The sequence below is a fragment of the Oryza glaberrima genome, chromosome 2, assembly GCF_000147395.1.
Source record: "Oryza glaberrima chromosome 2, OglaRS2, whole genome shotgun sequence".
NCBI lineage: Eukaryota > Viridiplantae > Streptophyta > Magnoliopsida > Poales > Poaceae > Oryza > Oryza glaberrima.
In genome coordinates, this window is record NC_068327.1 from 10,213,191 (window position 1) to 10,234,413 (window position 21,223).

At 37.8% G+C, this 21,223-nt stretch overlaps 1 protein-coding gene and 1 pseudogene across 2 annotated transcripts; both read left to right on the plus strand.

Moving 5' to 3' along the window:
- The first annotated feature begins 8,920 nt into the window (after positions 1–8,920).
- Positions 8,921–12,324, plus strand: LOC127761529 (F-box protein At3g58530). 2 transcript variants are annotated; one of them, XM_052285836.1, is made up of 12 exons: positions 8,921–9,129; positions 9,638–9,697; positions 9,943–10,026; positions 10,123–10,253; positions 10,329–10,404; positions 10,821–10,891; positions 11,014–11,100; positions 11,180–11,252; positions 11,336–11,403; positions 11,475–11,543; positions 11,616–11,721; positions 12,031–12,324. In XM_052285836.1, the coding sequence occupies exons 1-12, from the start codon at positions 8,959–8,961 to the stop codon at positions 12,094–12,096; spliced, it is 1,062 nt and encodes a 353-aa protein (XP_052141796.1). In that variant the 5' UTR covers positions 8,921–8,958; the 3' UTR covers positions 12,097–12,324. The 2 variants fall into 2 exon arrangements, with proteins under 2 accessions (XP_052141796.1, XP_052141797.1); XM_052285837.1 differs by lacking the exon at positions 8,921–9,129 and adding an exon at positions 9,224–9,297.
- Positions 12,325–16,107: 3,783 nt separating this feature from the next.
- LOC127761990 (disease resistance protein RGA2-like) lies at positions 16,108–20,849 on the plus strand (annotated as a pseudogene).
- The last annotated feature ends 374 nt before the right edge of the window (positions 20,850–21,223 follow it).

The window sequence follows — 21,223 nt, forward strand, 5'->3', positions numbered from 1 at the left end:
ATTCATTGACTTAGAAGATAGATCAAGGTCATATGACATTTAAATTTACTTTTGACTGAGTGAGTAAATATCATGTATACGCGTTTGCGAAAAGTAAATATCATATATACCATTTGAACACATACCATACAATATTGCTACAAGTAAAAATTGCGATAGCAAGGACTCAAAGTTATTGTGATGGAATCGTCTCATGAAGATGCATAATTTAGTGACAACCAAATTAAGGATAGATTAACGGTTGGATTGTTTTTCCCTTCATAGAAGTTCAAAATTTTCATATTCTTTTCCAAAGTTTTAAAGAATTTTTGTTAGGACACAAATCATTTGCAGAATTGCTTGGTTGGGTAGTGCAAAATATCAGCAACTGTTTGAAGCTTTTCTTTTTATTTCTTTTTCGCATGTTTGATTGTTTTCTTCGAAACAATATTTGTTTGAAATAAGAGCAAAATTATATAAATTTAATTGGTATGTATAGTGTTTATCGGATCACCTTAGCTGCCTTAGGTACGAAGCTTCGTCATACGTGCAGAAAGCAAACATGCACATGTGCGAGGTCTTTAGAAGTTTCATTTTACTTTTATAAAAGATAGATATGGCATGCTTGTTAATAGGTCCTTAATAGGTATAGTTAATAGGTCCATCAGTTTAAGTGAAAACCGATATCAAAATATTTTTATTAAAAATAGTATAAAATAGTGGGCTCAGTAATTAATGTAAAATATTAGTTAATATAGATCATAAATTGGCAATTTACTGGTAGAGAATATTATTGCGTAACATTTATATTAAACAACATGTTTTTAAAATTTTGATATAAAATAATGATTTGATATAATAGATAGATCGGTTTAAGTAAAAAAATATATTATATTGTTAATATAAAGGGCAAAATAATATAGTTTTATAAAATTTATTTTCAAAAATTTGTGGAGCTAATTTAGAAATGTATAGATGATATATATAATCTATGTTTATAAAGTTATAATTTCTTCAAATTTATTACCACTCCTAATAATTACAATTTCGTCAATACATGTAGAAGAGAAGGAAGAAGAAGGAAGCAAATGCACGTTTTTAGTGACATAATTATATTTTTATGTTTTTCCACTTTATCTTTTTAAATGTACGTTACAGTTGTATATGTATTTTCGGCTTTTTTACAAGTCGTACGTACGTACATTTCTCTCGTCGGTGCGCTGAGGGAGATTTGGAGAGAGATTATTAATAGGATTTAATCTAATGGTTAGAGATAACAGATCCATCAATTTAAATAAAAATTGATGGCTAGATATTTTAGTTTTTTTCTCACATTTTCTAGATGTTTTTCTAATTTATTAGAGTGTATTTTTACAACTTAAAATATAGTTAATACGAATATTGATTTTCTATCTCATCTAACCTGAAGGTAAAAAAAGAGGAAAGAACAAAGAGGGTAGGTACATATGTACGTGCACGTCCATGGAGAGATAGAGGACTTTTTCTACGCGTGATTCTTTTTTCCAGATGAGCGTAATTTCAAAATCTTATGATAGATCTATGTTAGCTAAATAATAGAAAAAGTTAGCTAAAAATAAGAGAGAAGAGAGAAGGGAAGAGTTGGAGGGTGGCTAGAGGGAGGGAGCACGTGCTGGCTACCGGAATTTTGAATTTTAGAGAGATCTAATGGTTAAAATTAATGGGTTCACCGATTTAATAGAAAATCAATAAACTTTTCTAATTTATTATAACGCCATGTGACAACTTAGGAGCGTTTTTAGAGCATTTACATTGTACATGCTCTTAGGAGTCCCACGTGTCGGCTTGAGAGAGTTTGTAGGAAGTTTAGGTGTTATGTGCCCTCTAATATAGGCCATTCGTTTTCTTTGAAATCCATGCAATTTTTTTAGGAGGGTAACATATATACACAAGATATTCTTTTTGGCTTTTTTTCTTGTCAGTACTATGTATTCATATGTACGCAGGATTTTTTTTGTTTGGGAGGAATTATTTTTAATAGATGTGATCTAATGCTATAAAATAACTGGTTCACCAATTTAAATAAAAATCGAAGGTCGGAATTTCTAAAATCTCCTATTGTAATTACGTAATTTTAATACGAAGATGAATTCCAATGTCAATAGCATAAAAAAGCAGGGTTTTAAATCTCCTGCTATAATTGTTTGAAAAGGGTTTAGCTATTTGGTCTCATGTACAATTTAGCCACCATAGCTCTATTTAGCCCGCTATAGCTGCCGCTATATCTGTTTGAGAAACTAACCGCTAAATGGCTTAGCCCGCTATTTAAAACATCCTAAAAAAGTAGAGGTTGTAGGGTAAAAAAGGGGTAAATGGGGAGAGGGAAAGAAAGGAGGGCACATACCTTACCTGGGTACAAACTGGATGAAGCAGGTGTACATACACACGGGTGAGATGAGAGGGAGGGACTAACTCTTCTTTTAATCTAATCTAAATCTAAATAATGGACTCACCAATTTATATCTCATGTAGTAAAAATATTTTTATTCGGTGAATAATGGAGTAAGTATATATACGTACACAGGAAGATTCTTTTTGGCTTTTTTCACGTGAATAGTGCTATATATTTATACGTACATAGGATATTCTTTTTGGTTTGGAAGGTATTATTTTTTATAGATCTAATCTAATGTATAAAATAACTTGTCCATCTGATTTAACGTGAAAATCGAGGATCGAATGCTTTAGGCTGTGTTTAGTTTCTAAAATTGGGGATAAGTTTGGGGAAATTTGGTAGTTTGGAAAAAAGGTTAGGAGTTTATGTGAGTAGTAAAGTTTTGGATATGATGTGATGTGATGAAAAGTTGAGAGTTTGGGAGAAGTTTGGTGTGAACTAAACAGAGCCTTATTTTGGGACTGTCTATGTAACAACCTGCTGAAATTTTTTGTGGTTTCAGCAAATATACGCTCAAAAATACCAATGGCATAAAAATGAGGTGATATAAATATATTGTAAGGTATTTCAGATAAAATTAAATAAAAAAGTTTGGGGGGAGTAAAAAAAAAAGGTGGGGCACACGTTCATGCATGTTACATGCGTGCCATTGGGGCATACGTATGCGCTCGTGAGACGAGGGGAGGACTAATTGACTTTTTTTTAATTTGAGATAATCTAATGGTCTAAAATAATGGATTTACCTATTTAAGTGAAAATCAAGGGCTAGATATTTCTAATATATTAGAATGCCACGTGACAAACTAGGAGCGTTTTTAGGAGTCCCGCGTGATGGTTTGAGAGTGTTTGTAGGAAATTTAATGGACTTTTAGTATATAATAGATTGTTCGACCATTCGCCACCTCAAACTTAATCTCTCTCTTAAAAATAAGAAAAACTCCAAATGTCCTTAGAGCATTACCAACGGAGTACCAAAATTCAATCCCCTAAATCTGTTTTTTGATATCTATAATGGGATTTAAGGGACTAAAAATATCCTCTCTCCAAGGATAAATAACTTCAACAAAAAAAAAAGTGGGCCAGTAAAAAACATCCAAACAGAATTGACCCTCTCCTCCCATACTTCCACGATTCCTCTCAATGCGACCATGGTGATTAGGAGTGAGAACATCTTCCGAGTTGTGAATAAGGAAATTTCTAGAGACGGGGATGAGGATTTTTGAGAGTTTGTTTAGTATGAGGCTGAATTTTACTTAAAACCTAAAAATTTTGGGTTGGCAATATGTTGCCCATGCTTTTATATTTTTAGACGGAGGGAGTAAGATGTGCTCTATTTTTTCTCTAAATTGTTACGTCTCAATTGAAAAGTAGAAATTGAACAGTTTTATTAAAAAACATGTGCTTAACCGAATCACATGTTTTTCATAAATTGTGAGCTGTCGTGTGTTCTTAACCAAAATTAAATATTTTAATAGTCTTAGGGCATCCTCAATGTATGTGTGAGCACTGGACAATAAAGGTGGGGCCCAGTGTAGGTAGCACTAGTTAAGTCTCTCTTCACAATGGTTAGTGTGAGTGGGAGGTGTTAAAGTGGGTCCCGTTAGGGTCCCACCAAGGAAAAAAATGTCAACACCTATCAACAGCCGTGGAGTCATTCGCGTGAGAAAAAATTAGCGTCCTCACTCCTCAGTTCCTCCGCCTGATCCCTAATCTGGCTGTTTCGACTTTTGTACCACTCACGGGCTTTCTTCATTATCATCTCATCAGAGTATCCACTAGTGAGGGTAGTTCTAGCTTTAGCATAAAATCCACGAAACTTTGTAACATCTCTCTTCATGTTATCCTAATGTGTCCTGTATTACTTAGGTGTCCTTTTGTTCCCATTACTAGGCATATTGGTGTTAAACTCTACAGCCACTGCCTTCCAATACTATTCTGATTTCTTGTCATTGCCTTTTATGGGATCAACAGAATTGTTCAACCAAGAACTCATCAGTCGCATGTTGTCATCTTCGGTCCAATTGATGTGTATCCCCCTTCTTCCTTCTTCACTGCTATCACTTTCCTCTTCAAGATCAACTACTTCTTTCTCCTTCTGTCTTGCAAGGCTTGGAGAAGCTGACTCTGATCCATAGGAAGAATTGTTGGTTGCAGCCCCAAGTGATGAATTATATTGCATCCCAACTTGTGATCTACTAGCTGCAAATCCATACACTTGATTAGGTGAGCATACCATACTTTCTTGAAGTTGAACCCCTGGAAAGCTAGATGGAGTTGTTTGCCATAATAATCTTGTCGGTGGGCACCTTGAAAGATTGGAGGAGGGTGGCTATATGGCTGGTAGTTAGTTGGAGTACCAAAAGGATGAAAATTATGTAGAATTAGGTCCCAAATATTGGGGAAAATTTGTGGGAAATTGGGGATGAGGGGGGTTTGGGCCATCACTCTCTACTGCTTGGCTTGAGGAACCTTGATTGAGCGGATTTGTAAAAGTTTTGTTGAAAGGATCCATTTATGGTGTGGTGAAATGGATGAATCAGGTTGTGTTGCTCGTTCACTTGTGGGTTTTCTACCTCTGTTTTATAGGTATCAGCGGCAAGAAAATGAAGCCAACGGCTAGAAGTGTTGCAGCAACGGCCACAACCAAGACTCCAGGTCTAACGGCTAGAAGCTTAGCAGTTGAACTGATATGTATATTTTTTTTTTTGACCGGAATTACTGCCAGGGCTTTACCCAGTAGTGTAATTTTATAAAAATTAAAAATATTTACAAAGTTACAGAGTTACAGAAAGAAAACCGCAACAAAGACTATAAAGTTTGTAACCAATTAAGAACAATTTGCTTTAAAGGATCCTTCATTTTGCACATATGCAGAAGAACTTTTTTCACAAAAAGTGATCTCCAGGCTTGGAAGGAGGGTTGAATGTTCTGAAAGATTAAACCATTCCTCCGCTTCCATATGTGCCAAGCTGCCAAAAAGAAAACCTCCAGGAAGCCCTTTTGAGCAAACTTAGTCTTGCTAGGGCAATCATTTGAAAGAACTCCAAATCATGGTTCCACTCAATTCCCAGGTGCTGCCAACACTTGATACTGAAAGGACAGGAGAAGAAAAGGTGCAACCTTGTTTCTCTGTGATCAGCATTGCATAAAACGCATGTGAGGTCATCATCTTCTTTGGCATAGTGCCTTCTATCCAGCATTTCTCTTGTGTTGAGTCTGTCACAGAACATGAGCCAGGCAAAAACTTTTATCTTCATGACACATTTTGTTTTCCACAACCAAATCATGGGTCTAGAGGGTTGTAATGCAGAAAAATTGAGCTTATAAAATTTCTTAGCTGTGTACTTGTCTGAACCCCAGATAAAACTCCAAGCATCCCCCTACCTGACTGTATGTTTAGATGGCCTAGAACTTCCTCTAGCTGCAGAAATTCAGAAAAGGCCACATCTGAGAGAGGTAGAATAAAAGAATCCTCTAAAGGTCTTGAACACGTGGCTTTCACTGAATCATTTTTATACATGGCCGCGGCAAAAATATTGGGGTAGCTAGTGCATTTAAAATCATCATTCCATAGATCATTCCAGAAAAGAGCAGTTGTTCCTATCCTGATTTCACACTTGGCTACTCCCCTAAAGATATCTGCAAGAGATGTGATATCCCTCCACCAGAAGGAACCCTTATTCACCATCAAGTGTGGAACTTTAGAATCATAATATGTTTGTGAGATCAGTTTTACCCAGGGTAAATCAGCACCATTGTAGAATTTGACCATGTGTTTTAGGAGTAAGGCTGTGTTTTGAACTCTCAGGTTGATCACTCCTAGTCCTCCTTTCTCTTTAGGGGTGCACACCCTGTCCCAAGAGGCTAGAGATTTCCTTGTAGAAGAAGGGTTATTTCCTCTGCACAGACAGTTCTTTCGAGTTGTGTCAATGGCCTTGATGACTGTAACTAGTAGCTGCAAAGAGGACATATAGTAGGTTGGGATTGATGAAAGGACTGAATTGATCAATGTTAACCTTCCTCCTTGAGGCAGAAACATGGAGCTTGCTGTCAACCTTCTTTCTACCCTGTCTAACAAAGGTGCAAAATCCACCACTCTAGGTCTAGTGGTGCCCAAAGGCAATCCCAAATAAGTGAAAGGTAGAGAACCAATTTGACATCCCAGAATGCCAGCTAACAAATCAGCTTTGTCCTGTGAGAGATTGAGAGGATCCAAGCTTGATTTATCAAAGTTCACCTTAAGGCCTATGGATTGAGAAAACATATTTAACATAGCCTTGAAATAGAAGATTTATCTTTGGGATGCTTTGAGCAAGATCAATGTGTCATTAGCATACTGTATGATTGGGAAACCATCCCCATTGCTTTCATTAATTGGCTTTGAGAAAAGACCCTGATGGAAAGCTTTGTTGATTATCCTTTGCACCATCTCTGCACCCAGCACAAAAAGCAGAGGTGAGAGAGGATCTCCTTGTCTGACCCCTCTCTTGCACTTAAAAGAGTTCCCTGGCACCCCATTTAGAAGCACCACAGAAGATGCAGTAGAGAAAACCATTTCTACCCACTCAATCCATTTTGGTGGAAAACCCATATGATGCAGAACTGAGAGAATTGCATAGTGCTCAATGGTATCAAAAGCTTTTTCAAAATCTAATTTCAGGAGGACAATTTCTCTCTTAGACTACTGACACTGGTGAATATATTCAAAAGACCTAGCAAGAAAGTCTTGTATTGTTTTTCCTTAAATGAAACCATATTGATTATCACTCACCAGTTTGAGGATTACCCCTTGAAGCCTATCAGCCATTAACTTTGTTAGAACTTTCAGGCTTATTCTCATGAGGGAAATAGGCCTGAAGTCATTGACAGTCTCTGGGGAGCTTTTCTTTGGAACCAGGGTTATAAAAGAGCTATTTAGGATCTCCAAATCAACACATCCAGCATGAAAATAAGCTGCCAGTCTGTAATAATCTTGGGCTATAATGTGCCAACACTTTTTCATGAAATAGCCATTGAAACCATCTGGTCCAGGTGCTTTGTCAGCTGGGATAATGGAGATGAGACTGTCAATTTCCTGAGTAGAAAACAGATCAACCAGACTACTCAAATATGTATGTATGTCAAAAAGAGTATCCAGGTCAAAAGCCATCTGTGGGGAATTTGAAACACCTATCCTGTTCTTGAAGTTGTGATGAAAAAGATATGCCTTTTGCTCATGCAAATGCACAGTCTGTCCATTGTGATCTAGCACTTGTGAGACAGTGTTGAATCTGAATCTTTCAGTGGCTATTGATTGGAAAAATTTTGTATTCTCCTCCCCCAGCATCATCCATCTATTAGTACACCTTTTTTTTTTCAATAGGCCTTCCTGAACTCCAACAATTTCAAAATTTGCACTTTTACAGTTTCTCTGAAATTCCACTCATAGACTGAGAGCATTATGTTTTCTTCAACTAAATCCAAAAAGTCCACCACTTTGTTGCAATTTTTTTTAAAAGTCCCATCAATTTAGATATATTTTTACTCCAAGCTAGGAGCTTTTTCCTTAGCACTTTCAATTTAAAGGAGATGCATTTGGCAGGATCATCAAAACCAAGATCTAAAGACCAAACTGCCTGAACAATATAAAAAAAAACCCCTCCATCTCCACCCAGTAATTTCCAAATCTAAAGATAGGAGATTTTGGGATTTTAATGTTAATTTTCACTACACATGGCACATGGTCAGAAATGTTTCTGGTTAAAGGCACCACTATTGTGTTAGGATAATCCAATGTCCATGAAGCCGATGTAAACACCCAGTCCACTCGTTCAAGAAGAGGATTCTATTGCATATTGCTCCAGGTGAAATTTCTTCCTTTAAGAGGGATTTCTAGAAGGCCCAGATATTTTATTGTTGTGAATAGTGTAACAATTATATTTTATTCTCTTATGTCACACCTTAAGCTTAAGCTTGTTTTTACAAGCATGAAGCTTGTGGTGTAGCTCCACAATGCTTAAAGTCATGTACTGTTGTAGCATCAATTGCTTAAGGTTACCTTTTTCACACATTGAGGATGCCCTTAACACTTATCTTGAAGATTCCATAGATAAGATTGCTGACGAGAGTTTAAACGTTGTCGAACTAAGTTTCGCTATATACACACAAAAATTCAATGAAACATGAAAAAATAAGTCCAATACAAGTACTTGGATAAAAATAACTCCGCTAGCTTAACCTATAATAGCTATACATCAATAATAACGGGCTGATTCGGTTAAACATTTACACGCCAAGGTGGTTTTGCAATGAAATTAAGTATAGGGTGGACATTTGCAACAAAATAATTTATGGAGTGAAATGTCAGACTCCAAATGACTTATATGATGTGATGGTTTTTCTAATTTTCCATTATATGTAAAATTTCTGGGTTTCATGGCGCATAAAATTTGTGGGCCTAATTTGTTAAAAGGAAAACGTGGGCCTGGGCCCTGGTGTGTCAGTAGCGTCGCCTGTCTTCTTCTCCGAGAGATTAAAAAAGAGAAGCTCCTCGCGAACCTTGAGAGATGGCGGCGGCGGCGGCGGCGGCGGCCGGCGACGAGGCGTGGTGCCGGGAGACGGTGCCCCGGGTGATGGAGCTGGTGAGCCCGCGCCTCCCCCAGCGCGACGCCTGCGCCCTGCTCGCCGTCAGCCCCTGGTGCCACCGCGCCCTCGTCGCCAACCCCAAGCTCTGGGAGGTGCGGTACCGCGTCGCGTCGCTCCCTTCTACCTTCTTCGTCCTCCCGCTGCTTGCTCTTGGTCTCGACTCTCGAGGCGTGCTTCTTCGTTGTTTCGCGCTGCTGAGGAAGTGGTCCCTCGCCTGGGCTTCGTCGCTGGAGTGGCCGGTGATTTAGCTCGTGTAGTCGGTGCGCCTCCTGTTCGGCCTTGTTCTGAATTGCCAAAAGCATAATGCAGCGAATTCGTACTCCATGTTCAAATCTGTCGCACCGGATGGTAGTAAAATGGTTCTTCGATTCGTCCCTTTTTGTTTATTGGGTCATCGTATTGTTTCTCTATTTTTCATTTTTGAGGGGGGAAAGTAATCGTAATTTTGCCTGCTAGAGTTGAAATTCAGATTGCGGGACTCCTGCTAGAAGGATTATTAGTCTCTACAATACTTAAATTATCCCCATCTTGATTTATTGTGTAATAATCTTGATTTTTTTCCCGAACCATGAACAAATGCCTCCTCAATATTTAATGTAGGTGCTTGATCTGCATGAGATGAACAAAGCTGGTGACCGACTTATTTCAGCGATATCACTGGCAAGAATAATCCTACTTTTGAATATTATATTTTTTTTAGTGATGAACTCATGAACTGATGAATAGATGCTTGATCTACCTTCTGAATGATAATTCATACTATTTGTGTGGTTGTTCATATTTCTGTACTATTTGATAAAACATCAACGTTTTCTAGTGCACACTGCACAGCAGCATAATACTGTAGTCTCAGTTTAAAATCTTTAAGTTGCTTTGGTGACATGTTTTGTCCCATTCTTCCACAGCCAAGATATTGTCATCTCAAAATTATTAACCTTGAATTTGCTCAAGATATTGATGACCGGCATTTTGTTCGCCTGAAAGAAATGGTAAGATTTCCTGTGACTTTTGTTCTTTTACTTAGAAAAAGATTGAGCTATAATATGGATCTGCAACTTAATTGGTTCAATTACAATGATTTACAGGGATGTACCTCACTGCAAGAGTTGGAATTATTGAACATAAACGCATGCCAAAAAGTTTCTGACAAAGGGATTGAAACTATTACAAGTCTTTGTCCAAACCTTCGGGCCCTTTCTATCTATTGGATTGTTGGGTACACCATTTCTGAATGTTTTCTTTGCCATACAGCCCCCCTTGTTTCTAATTGGTGGACATTTTGTTTCCACAGACTGACAGACTTAACCATTAGGCACATTGTGCAGAACTGCAAGCACATAGTCGACCTGAACTTGAGTGGTTGTAAGGTAATGTCTTTGTCTGCATTTCCCAGTTGACAGTATGTTTTGTTCCATATTTTCCTTGATCAAGCCGGCATCTAGGGAGAAGCTAGATGTACTTTGCTATGTCTCTTTCCATAATTATTGTGCATAGAATAGTTTCCTTGTAGCTGCTTATTGTTACCGAAATGATTCCTGGTGCAGTGCAAATGCAGAGTGTGTGCTTTGTATATCCCTTTGTACTGAACTCTTCCATATCTCAACTAAAAATCGCAAACAAGATTACTATAATCTTGGAGTTCTGATGTGTTTCTATAAATGAACAGTTGTGGACTACCAGTTACAATCATTCCTGTCATTTTCATTCTTTTTGTCCCATTATCTGTTTCGGTTCACTACGATAGTAAGATGAGTCAAGTGCAAGAGTTATTTTATGATTGCAGAATATCTCAGATAAAGGTATGCAGCTAGTTGCTGATAATTATGAAGGACTAAAGAAGTTGAACATAACCAGGTACACTTCATTCTTGATGTGCACTGAATGTTTATTGTGCTCTTTGGTGTTGCTCAAATTCAGTGGTTGTGAGCAGGAAATGAAATTTAAACACGTATATACCCTCTATTATATATTTATAGGTGCATCAAGTTGACAGACGATGGACTTCAAGAAGTGCTTCAGAAATGTTCTTCTCTTGAAAGCTTGAACCTTTATGCCCTGTCAAGGTAATATTGGAAAAAGCAAATGATGTTTATATGCGAACTCGAGTGTCTATTATCTATCATCCTACTTCACATCCTGCAGTTTTAGCGACAAGGTTTATAAGAAGATAGGATCTTTAACTAACCTTACATTTCTAGACTTATGTGGGGCCCAGGTAACTATTTGTTTTTATTTACTTTCAACTATCAATTTATTTTTAAATTTTTTTGTAATAATTTACCAATCTGTGGTTTCCAGAATGTAACTGATGATGGCCTTTCATGTATATCAAGATGTGTATGTCTGACATATCTCAATTTGTCCTGGTATGAACTACCTGTCCTTTTTTCTCTGTGCAATGAAATTGTGTTGATTGATCTCTGCAATCACTTGACAGGTGTGTACGTGTTACTGATGTTGGGGTGGTAGCTATCGCACAAGGATGCCGGTCCCTTCAATTGCTTAGGTAATGTGGTAATTTTATCCAAAATACTCCATCTACTTGTTGCTTATTGTACTTGGATTTTTTTTTTGGCAGTTTATTTGGAATAGTTGGTGTAACTGATGTCTGCCTGGAGGCTTTGTCAAAACATTGCTCACGTAGTCTCACAACTCTTGATGTAAATGGCTGTATTGGTATTAAGGTGAGGATTCGAGAACTATCTCTTGGACACTTAGTTTCTTTTATTTATTTTGTAATTTTCATGTTTTCTTCCAGTTTCATTAATTATTCCTCACTTATAGGTTCATAACCTCATAACTTAAATCAAAGACCTTCCATAAGGGGTTATTTTTTTTTACCAACGTTTATGCATTTTATTGGAAAATGTTTATTTTACTCAATTTTTCTTCACGCCCATAGGTGACTTTCTATGCCAATGTCAATAAGCTATATTCAGCTTTTGTTGTTCTAATTTTGGTTCTCATTCATATATTACTTTGGTTGTTTACAGAAGAGGAGGCGGGATGACCTGATTCAGCTGTTCCCGTTGTTACGTTGCTTCAAAGTACACAGCTAGTTGACCTGAATTTCTGTTAAGTTGTTTATTCTACCAGAGGTCAGTTCCCCCTGTTAACATTTAAAACACAATCGAGTTACTCCATGAAGAAAAACAATAGCAAGACAGTTTTGTCGACCTAGTGGCTATATGTTTATTTTGAATTTGGTGGAGATCACAAAGATTTTGTAGAACTTGTATTTGATTTTCTTACAGTGGTGGGAAGTTGATCTGTTTGTTTCTTGTCCTGATGCTTTGGAGTGTGTATATCCTGTATGTGAACGCATATATTATGTGTGAACCAAAGGTTTTTTAGGGTGTGCTTGAGGAGCTCCTGTTAGGACCTGTTTGGGGAGCTTATGTAGACTGCAGCTTCTTCCAGGATAAAAAACTTCTCCAAATAGTACAGTTTTTTATCCAGCTGCTGAGAAACTATAGTTACAGAATCTTGAAGGGTTTTCTATCTTCTTAAAAACTGGCTACCAACAAGCTGCTTCTCAATATCTTACCCCCGAACCAGTACTTAGTTTTCCTTCATTTGCTTGCTGGTTCAAAGTGTTGGCTTGTCAGCCACTTTCGTTGTTTCTTCATGTCACCGATCCGCAGTTCTCGCCTTGGCTTAGTGCGTATACTTTTGGACATTTGACTAAATCTACGTATAAATATATTCCTTTCATTTTAGGCCGTGTTTGAATATCTTGGTTTTTACAACATCTTTCGAGGAAGTATTCAGGAACTAGCTCATCTCCTAAGAAATATTATAAGCTTTGCTTAGGCCGCTAAAATTATTTGTAAGCAAGCTCACGCAACCTTACGGCATGGAAAATACGGCATGTTGCTCAGGATAGCAACCAAACATGCCCCTAGTATGAGACATGGGGTACATCTGTATGGCTAAAAATTTTGCATGTATAAAAAACGGATGAAAAAACACTTACATTAATTCAAAATTAAGTTCTAATATTTAAAAGAGTGAATTGTAATTTGGGCCACATTTATTACACGAATTTCACTTTGGATCATTTTTAAACCAATCTTTTCACTTTAGATGGGTAATTTTGCAATCTTTTCGGTTTGGACAATGGCAAACAATTTCTTCAGCACGCATCAACAATCTCAATCAAATCGGTTTGGATACATCAGTGAACTTTCTCATCTATATGCAGGTCATATGTTTACCAGAATGGAGGGTAGACATGAATAGTAAAGAGAGTTGGGTGGTTCAAACAAAAAAAAAAAACCCATTCAAAGTGAAAAGATTAGTTTGGAGTGTGACAAGGACTAAGGTCCCGATCTTCCGTTAGATATTGATAAGTCGATTGTGCAGACTCGATGTTTATGATCCAAAGGCTTCGATCAGGATGACCCCTTGCAAGCACTACACAACCCTTCCGTTGGTTATCAACCGTGTGCCGAAACACGGTTGACCTCACCTATAAAGCTATCTCCTGCAATTGAATCGACGACACAAGTAAGAGAGTAAAAAAAAGCAATCTGAATATATATTGCAAATATATGATGAAGCTCATAAACTGGGGTTCCATGAACCGAACTAGTGGTGAAACTGCAATGGCAAAAATAATCTAAGCATAACCTGATTCTAAATGATAACGGCTATTAAATAAATATGATTAGGGATGTCCTAACGTTAGCCCAAGGGCGTCCGCCCCTTGGGCTTAGCCCTCAACACAATTGGTCCGATGCTCAAATCGGACTCGACTATTGGATGATGTATGTGGCTTCTTTTATATATTTCCGATAGATGAGAAGGAATTTTGATGTGGGACCAAAACCATCTGAAAGTAGTCTCCGTAAGCTTTTTAACAAGTACTCATGGGCTTCGAGATTCCTTCTTGATCAGCGGATATGTCCGTTCGAAGTTGATGCGGTCAGGAGGCCTAAATCCGAATCCAAAATATGCCAAACTTTATCTATTATCTTCTATGGACCAAAATAGACATGGTGATGTAGGAGTAGACTTGGGAAGGATATTGATTGGTCCCCAATCAACTTCACATCCCCGCTTGGTCTCCCTCTCTTCATCCATGCAAGCACTTCTGTCAACGAGAACACACAAAGCTTATAGTGGAGTGACATTTGTCCATATATATAATGTAAATCTTACATAGAAAGTATGCACTATGCACTCTGGTTAATGGATATATAAGGTAGCCATGGTCATATCCACGGTGGTGATGTTCTTAGTGGTCCAAAATGAAACTTTGTAATAAAAGATAGCCCAAGCTACCATTCACTCTATTTACAATTTGAAGAATAGTATCCGGTTGATAAACTGATCGATGAGCAGACAATGGAGCATGTCATCATGTATTAAATTTCTAAGTGTCTTAACGATTAAATATTGATAATTTGTTTTTTTACGAGGTGATGACAATTAGTTTCTTGTAACATGTAATATATGTTCTCAATAGCTGTAAATATGTTCCGACTTTAAAATATGAATTTATTGTCAAAATTGCAAGTGCCAATATATTTTAGGTTTACTACTAATCATCTCTTAAAATCTACTTTAGTTTTTTAACATTAAAATATGCCTTCTAAAAAATAAATCAATGTAGGAGTTTATTTAGTGTCAGACGTGTGACAACTAAAAATGAAAATCCATAGTGGGCATGGTTAATGGATGGTCATAATATGCTTTACGTACGTTTCAAGAGGTTTTGACTGCATCTAATGAATCAATGAATAATGCATTGATCCATTGAAAAGGGAAAATCATACTCCTATGTCCTAGTCAAATTATCATAAATTTAATTAAATTTACAGGGAAAAAATTATGATGTCAAATGAATATCATTAGATAAGATATAATATATATTTTTATAGTGTAATTCTTTGATATAGTATATGTACTCCCCCATTTTTATTTCTTTGTCACTACTAATGGCTACACAAGTATATCAATGTAAGCAATATTTTCTAAGTAAAATAATCAAAATGGCCTTATGTACATGGGTATGCAATATAAAAGCTTCTAAATGTACAAGCTACAACGGATTTTTTTTTTCAGAACTCATTGTACATATTTTAATATATTATCATTGTAGTACTTGTGTTATCAGTTTTGAGCTAGTGACCTGCTGAGCTAGCTATATTATTCTTCTAACTGAGCGCGTGTGGCTATGGGAGCTGAAAAGCAAACTCTCGTCTCTCTGTGTATGTTCATGGGTCCCACATAGCAATTGGGTGATGGTGATGGCAAATTCACCACTATCATTTAACCGGACTTTACTTTAATTAGATTCAAAAATAAAATGGAAATTATCACCTTGGTAATTGTGTAGTGACAAATATTTATAAATTTTAGAAATTAGTGAAAGGAATGGAGGTAGTTTGACTTGTCTTTTGACAAGGAAAATTGTTTTAACTTATTAGGGCATGTGCAGTGTACCGCGGTTTTAACTAGAGATTTTACCATCTACATAAACATATCATCATCAAAACTACTCGATTCACAACACATGAGTATTTAAAGTGGGCTCACCAAAAGAATCTTTCCCCACCTTTTCAACTTTCTCCAACTCAAGCCATAGTCCTCCCTCTCCCTTCCCTCACAGCCATAGCACAGAGCGTGGGCCATGCCTGCGAAACCTAATGAGGAACTTACGACCCAACTTGACTACGCGGTCTTCACGAGGCTCCACAGGTGGAGGATGTGACGGAGAATATTCGGTTCCTGGTGTTCGGGCTGAAGGCCACATAGGAGCATTAGAGGGTGTTTAGATCCAAACGTGTAAAGTTTTGGCGTGTCACATCGGATGTACGGACACATATTTGAAGTATTAAACGTAGATTAATAGCAAAATAAATTATAGATTTCACCTGCACCTGTAAACTGCGGGACAAATTTATTAAGCCTAATTAATCCATCATTAGCATCGCCCTTACAAGTTAGAGCACAGGGAGCGTGGTTTAAAAAGACGCGCACTATGCAAAAAGTCATTCCGTTTCTTCGCAGAAGCATCCTCGCGCCGTTCCCCTTTCCCTCGCTTTCTTCTTTCTTCTTCTTCACGGGAGTATTTGCTTTGAGCTGCGGCGCAGAGGAGGCCAGCCAGCATTCGCTACGAGCAAAGAAGCGGAGAATCCAGCGAAGGCAAGCAGATCCAGGGTGAGCTAGCAGCAGCGCATCTACCTCCTCCTCCTCCCGTTTACGATTAATTGCTAATGCGAATGCATCCTCCAAATAAACCTAGCTATATATCTCCCTCACCTGCAATTGTTTTCACCCAAAAACAGAGCTGCGAAGAGTGCGCATCATCATCATCCTCCCTCTACTGTATGCCCACTCTAATCTTGATTATATAGTGATAAATTGAATTTTGGTAAATAAAATTAGCACATACTAGCTTGGAATAAATAGTCTAAGTAATTGAGTAATTTTGTTTTTACTTTTTGACAAAACCTGTTTTTAGAGCCGTGGAGCAAATTATTCGTGACAAAAATATGGTGAAGTAGCTGAAAATAACGGGTTATCTCGCTACTCTGTTGCTTCCTGCACACTGTGCGCAGATGTGAGCACTGTTTGAGATCGATCCAACTGACCAAGCAGGCAGGAAACAAAAATACGATACCCGCACCAATGATTTGTTTTCTCGGAATGTATAAAGTATACTCGCCGATTCTTCTGGTTTACTGCACGCTTGCCTGATGTCCTATACCTAATACTATTAGGAGTAAATTTTAGAAAACTATAACTTTAGTGACAAAACTATCAATTTGCTACAACATTAGCGATATGTTTCAGTTTGCTACAACAATACAGCAGCATATAACGTAAAAGTTACAATTTATGATAATTTTCCAAGTTATTGTTGCAGCAAATTTATACTTGTCACTAAAGTTACAGTTTTCTAAAATTTACTCTACTATTAATTCATGACTGAAAATATGACATCAGGCAAGCGTGCAATTAACCTGAAGAATCGGCGAGTATACTTTATACATTCCGAGAAAAATTTTTAGGGATTTTTCTATCCTCGAGAGTGTACCGGAAGGTGCCATATTTATCCGTGCAAATTTTGATTAGAGATTGATAATTCCTTGCTTAATCCAACCACGGTAGTACAAACTCCTCCAAGTACTTACTGGCATTCTTATCCCTTATGCAACCAACTAAACTTAATCCAAACAAACTTGTGAGTTGTGACTAACCAAACTCTGTATGGTGTAATTGGCAACCCGCATAGGATTTGAAGACGTGGCTGTGGCACCGGAGTTGTTACTGGACTTTTGTGCTCCGACGCTTATACGTAATTCCCTGCGTGACAAGGTGCCTCCTTGAGCACCTCCAGATCATTCATTTTTACATTTCTCCAATATGAATAACTGGTTATTTTACAGAACATTGTGGAAAGATAAAAATCACTACCTCCGTTTCAGGTTATAAGATGTTTTGACTTTGGTCAAAGTTATTTCATGAAAAAGGTAATAATTTCGAACCAAGATAAATTTGTTATAAAATTATATTTAGTTATTAATTTAATAAAACTAATTTGGTAATGTAAATATTACTATATTTGTCTATAAACTTAGTTAAACTTGAAACAGTTTGACTCTGATTAAAGTCAAAACATTTTATAACCTGAAACGGAGGGAGTTATATATTATGACTTCAACCACAAGATATTACTTGTACGTTTTTTACTGAATCCACTTTGTCCACAAGGTTTGAAGGAATCTCCAGACTCCAATCACCATGAGCTTATCCAAGACCATTGGGTTCATTAGTGGTGTCAATGAGTGTGTAAATTTATTTCAGTGGGCTAGATCTGCCATTTCATCTCTCCACACTAGATGGAGTGGCACGCAGGATCAAAAGCTTCAGGATGAAGTATTGCAATTGCAGAGTGGCCTGCAACTTCTCAAGGATACTCTTCCAGCAATGTATGATCTTATTGATAGAGCAGAGTGGAGAAGCCACGAAGACTGTGTGGCCAAACTCCTTCCAAATCTCAAGGACGCAGTGTACAATGCTGATGATCTTCTCGATGAGTTCAGATGGTACGAACAAAAGGTGGCACTGGAAGGTAATGCTGCAAGCCAATCTCCTTTTTTGGAATTCTTTGATTGTGTTATTCAAGGAAGATTCAATAAAGTGACTGATATCATTGAAAGGCTAAATAATGTTTCTAGCGAGCTGGAGAAGCTAGGGTTACGTGAAATTCCCCAGCGGTTTGACAAAACATTGAGGCCAGAAACTAGCTCTTTCCCAAGTGATAGAGAAATATACGGTCGTGACAATGAACTAGAGAAAGTGATGGAATTGCTTAGTGTACCTAAAAATTATACTGGTGTTCATTCCAAACGCAAGAGAGGAAGTAATGATGCATCAACAAGCACATCAACATCCAACCAAGTTAGTGTTCCTATTTTGCCGATAGTTGGAATTGGGGGTGTTGGAAAGACCACTTTGGCCCAACATATCTGCAACCACCTACGAGTTAAGTCTCACTTTGACCCAGTAATTTGGATATTCGTCTCAGATGACTTTGATGTCAAGAGATTAACTAAGGAGGCCATAGAATCCGCTTCTGGAAAAGAGGCAAAAACCGATCATTTGGATTCTATTCAGCATGTTCTTCGTGAAAATGTGAAAAATAAGAGGATCTTGATAATACTTGATGATGTATGGGATGATGCCTTAAAGGAAAATGGGCAGTGTTGGAAGAAGTTTTGTTCACCTTTAGCAAATGTATGCCAGGGAAGCATGATGTTAATTACCACTAGATCTTCCAAGGTTTCTAATGCACTCGGGACATTGGAACCCTTCACAGTGAATTGTTTGGAGAATGATATCTTTTGGGATTTCTTCAAATTATGTGCATTTGTGTCTGACAGTTCAAACAATGATCCTGAGTTAGAGTGCATTGGCAGAAGCATACTTCCTAAGTTAAAGGGTTCACCTCTAGCTGCGAAAACTCTTGGACGCTTGTTAAGAATGGACCATCACACGACGCATTGGAAAAATGTACAAAAGAGTGAACTGTGGGAATTGAAACAAGAGGAGACTGACATTTTGCCAGCTCTTCAGTTGAGCTACATGTACTTACTCTTACATTTGAAGAGATGCTTCTCATTTTGTGCTGTGTACCCAAAGGATTATAATTTTGAAAAAGATAGTTTATGTGAAATTTGGGTAGCTGAAGGCTTTGTGGAACCTGAAGGGGACATTCCAATTCTAGATACGAGCAAAAAGTATTTTGAAGACCTTGTAAGCCGGTCCTTCTTTCAAAAAGTTTATGGTACATATGTAATCCATGATTTGATGCATGACATGGCACAACTAGTTTCAAAGCATGATTGTTTCATCATAAAAGACACAGGCGACTTTCAAAAAGTTCCTCACAATGTTCGCCATTTGATGATACTTGATAGCGAAAAGTTTGATTGTTCCAACTTATTGAGCCTATGCAAGCACACAAAGTTGCGTACTATACTCTGTAACAAGTCTCTATGGCATAAAACTTTAGCTTCTGTAATGGACCATTGGTGTACTGAACTTTGGCAGATACGTGTGTTTTCTTGTGCCTTCCTAAAGGAGATACCAAAGAGTATTGGAAATTTGAAACATCTTCGTTACCTTCAAATCTCTGGATCTTGTCATTTGAACAGTATTCCTCTACAGTTCTGTTGCCTCTACAATTTGCAGTGTTTTAATGCTTTGGAGTGTGTAGTTGAAAGCTTGCCTTGTGACTTTGATAGGTTGATCTATCTGCGGAGATATAAATCACAGGGATTTGTATACGATCGAATGGGACAACTGCATCTCGGTACACATTGGGAACATGAAGTTAGATTGATGAAGAATTTCAACCAATTCTATGGGGATTTGAAGCTATCCAATCTTGGTGCACTAAGTAAGGACCTTGCAGCTGAAATCAAACTAAACAGGAAGAGATATATTGGATGTCTGACCCTGCAATGGTGTCTATGGATATCACAAGAGCACAATGAGATGGAAGTGTTCCAAGTCCTACATCCTCCCACCAGTCTTATATCTCTGAAACTCATGTATTATCCAGGGAAATCTCTTCCATGCTGGTTTCAGGAACAAAACGGTTGTAATGAGATAGCAGGAGTAATTGCTAACAACAATAATGGCTGCATTTCTGTTTTCTCATCGCTGACCTACCTCGACATTTCTGATTGTGAAAAGTTATCAAACCTCAACCAGTTCCTGCAGGTAGCTCATGTACCATCCCTCGAAAGAATACGAATATCAAACTGTGGAAGGGTAGCATCAACTCCAAGGTTTGGTGACTTTCATTGCCTGGAAGAACTAATTCTGGATCATTGCAAGATATTTGACCATTCAGAAAGCTTGTCAATACCTTCCCTCAAGAAGCTCGTACTACATTATTCTGGGAATCCAATTTGCAAAATCGAGTGCCGCTCTCTCACATCTCTGTCCTTTGTGTGTCCGAGTGTGACGTCTATTCCCCTACAAGTGTGGAGTAGTAATCTTCCTGCTCTGCAGAATTTAGACATAAAGTGGTGTCCATCTCTTACATTTATTGGAGAATCTGAACCAGCGGACTTCACTAACCTTTCTCACCAAGTGAGCAGCAGCAGCAGCAGAATTAGAACATTCTCATCCCTTACTGTGCTAACCATTCACGGCTGCGAGAAATTGTTGACCCTTGATGATCTCCTGAAACAAGAATATCTACCTTTCATCAAGAGTATTAAGATTTCCTATTGTCAAGGGCTACTGTCCTTGCCCGGTGAAATGTTTGGGTCTTTTCCTTTCCTGAATGATTTGGGCATTTGGAACTGCCCAAGTCTCACTTGGCAGAGGGGATTGGTTTTACCATCATCTCTCCTAGAGCTCAACTTAATTGATTGTGGTTATTTCTCTACATGGCTTCCTAGCTGTTTGGAGAACGTCACTTCCCTGGTTATACTGAGAATGATTAAATGTCGGGGTATAACATATATTACAGATCAAACATTGAGCAGTAATCTTGCCTCACTCCAGGAATTATGCATTGAGGATTGCCCAGACCTTGTTTCAATCGGTAGGGGAAAGTTGATCGCAAAATTAAAGAAGGTGCGTATATTTGAAAGAAGGTAGATTTCATCAGCGTGGCTTCGCTGTTTACCCATGCGTGGTATGTACGTGTTCTCC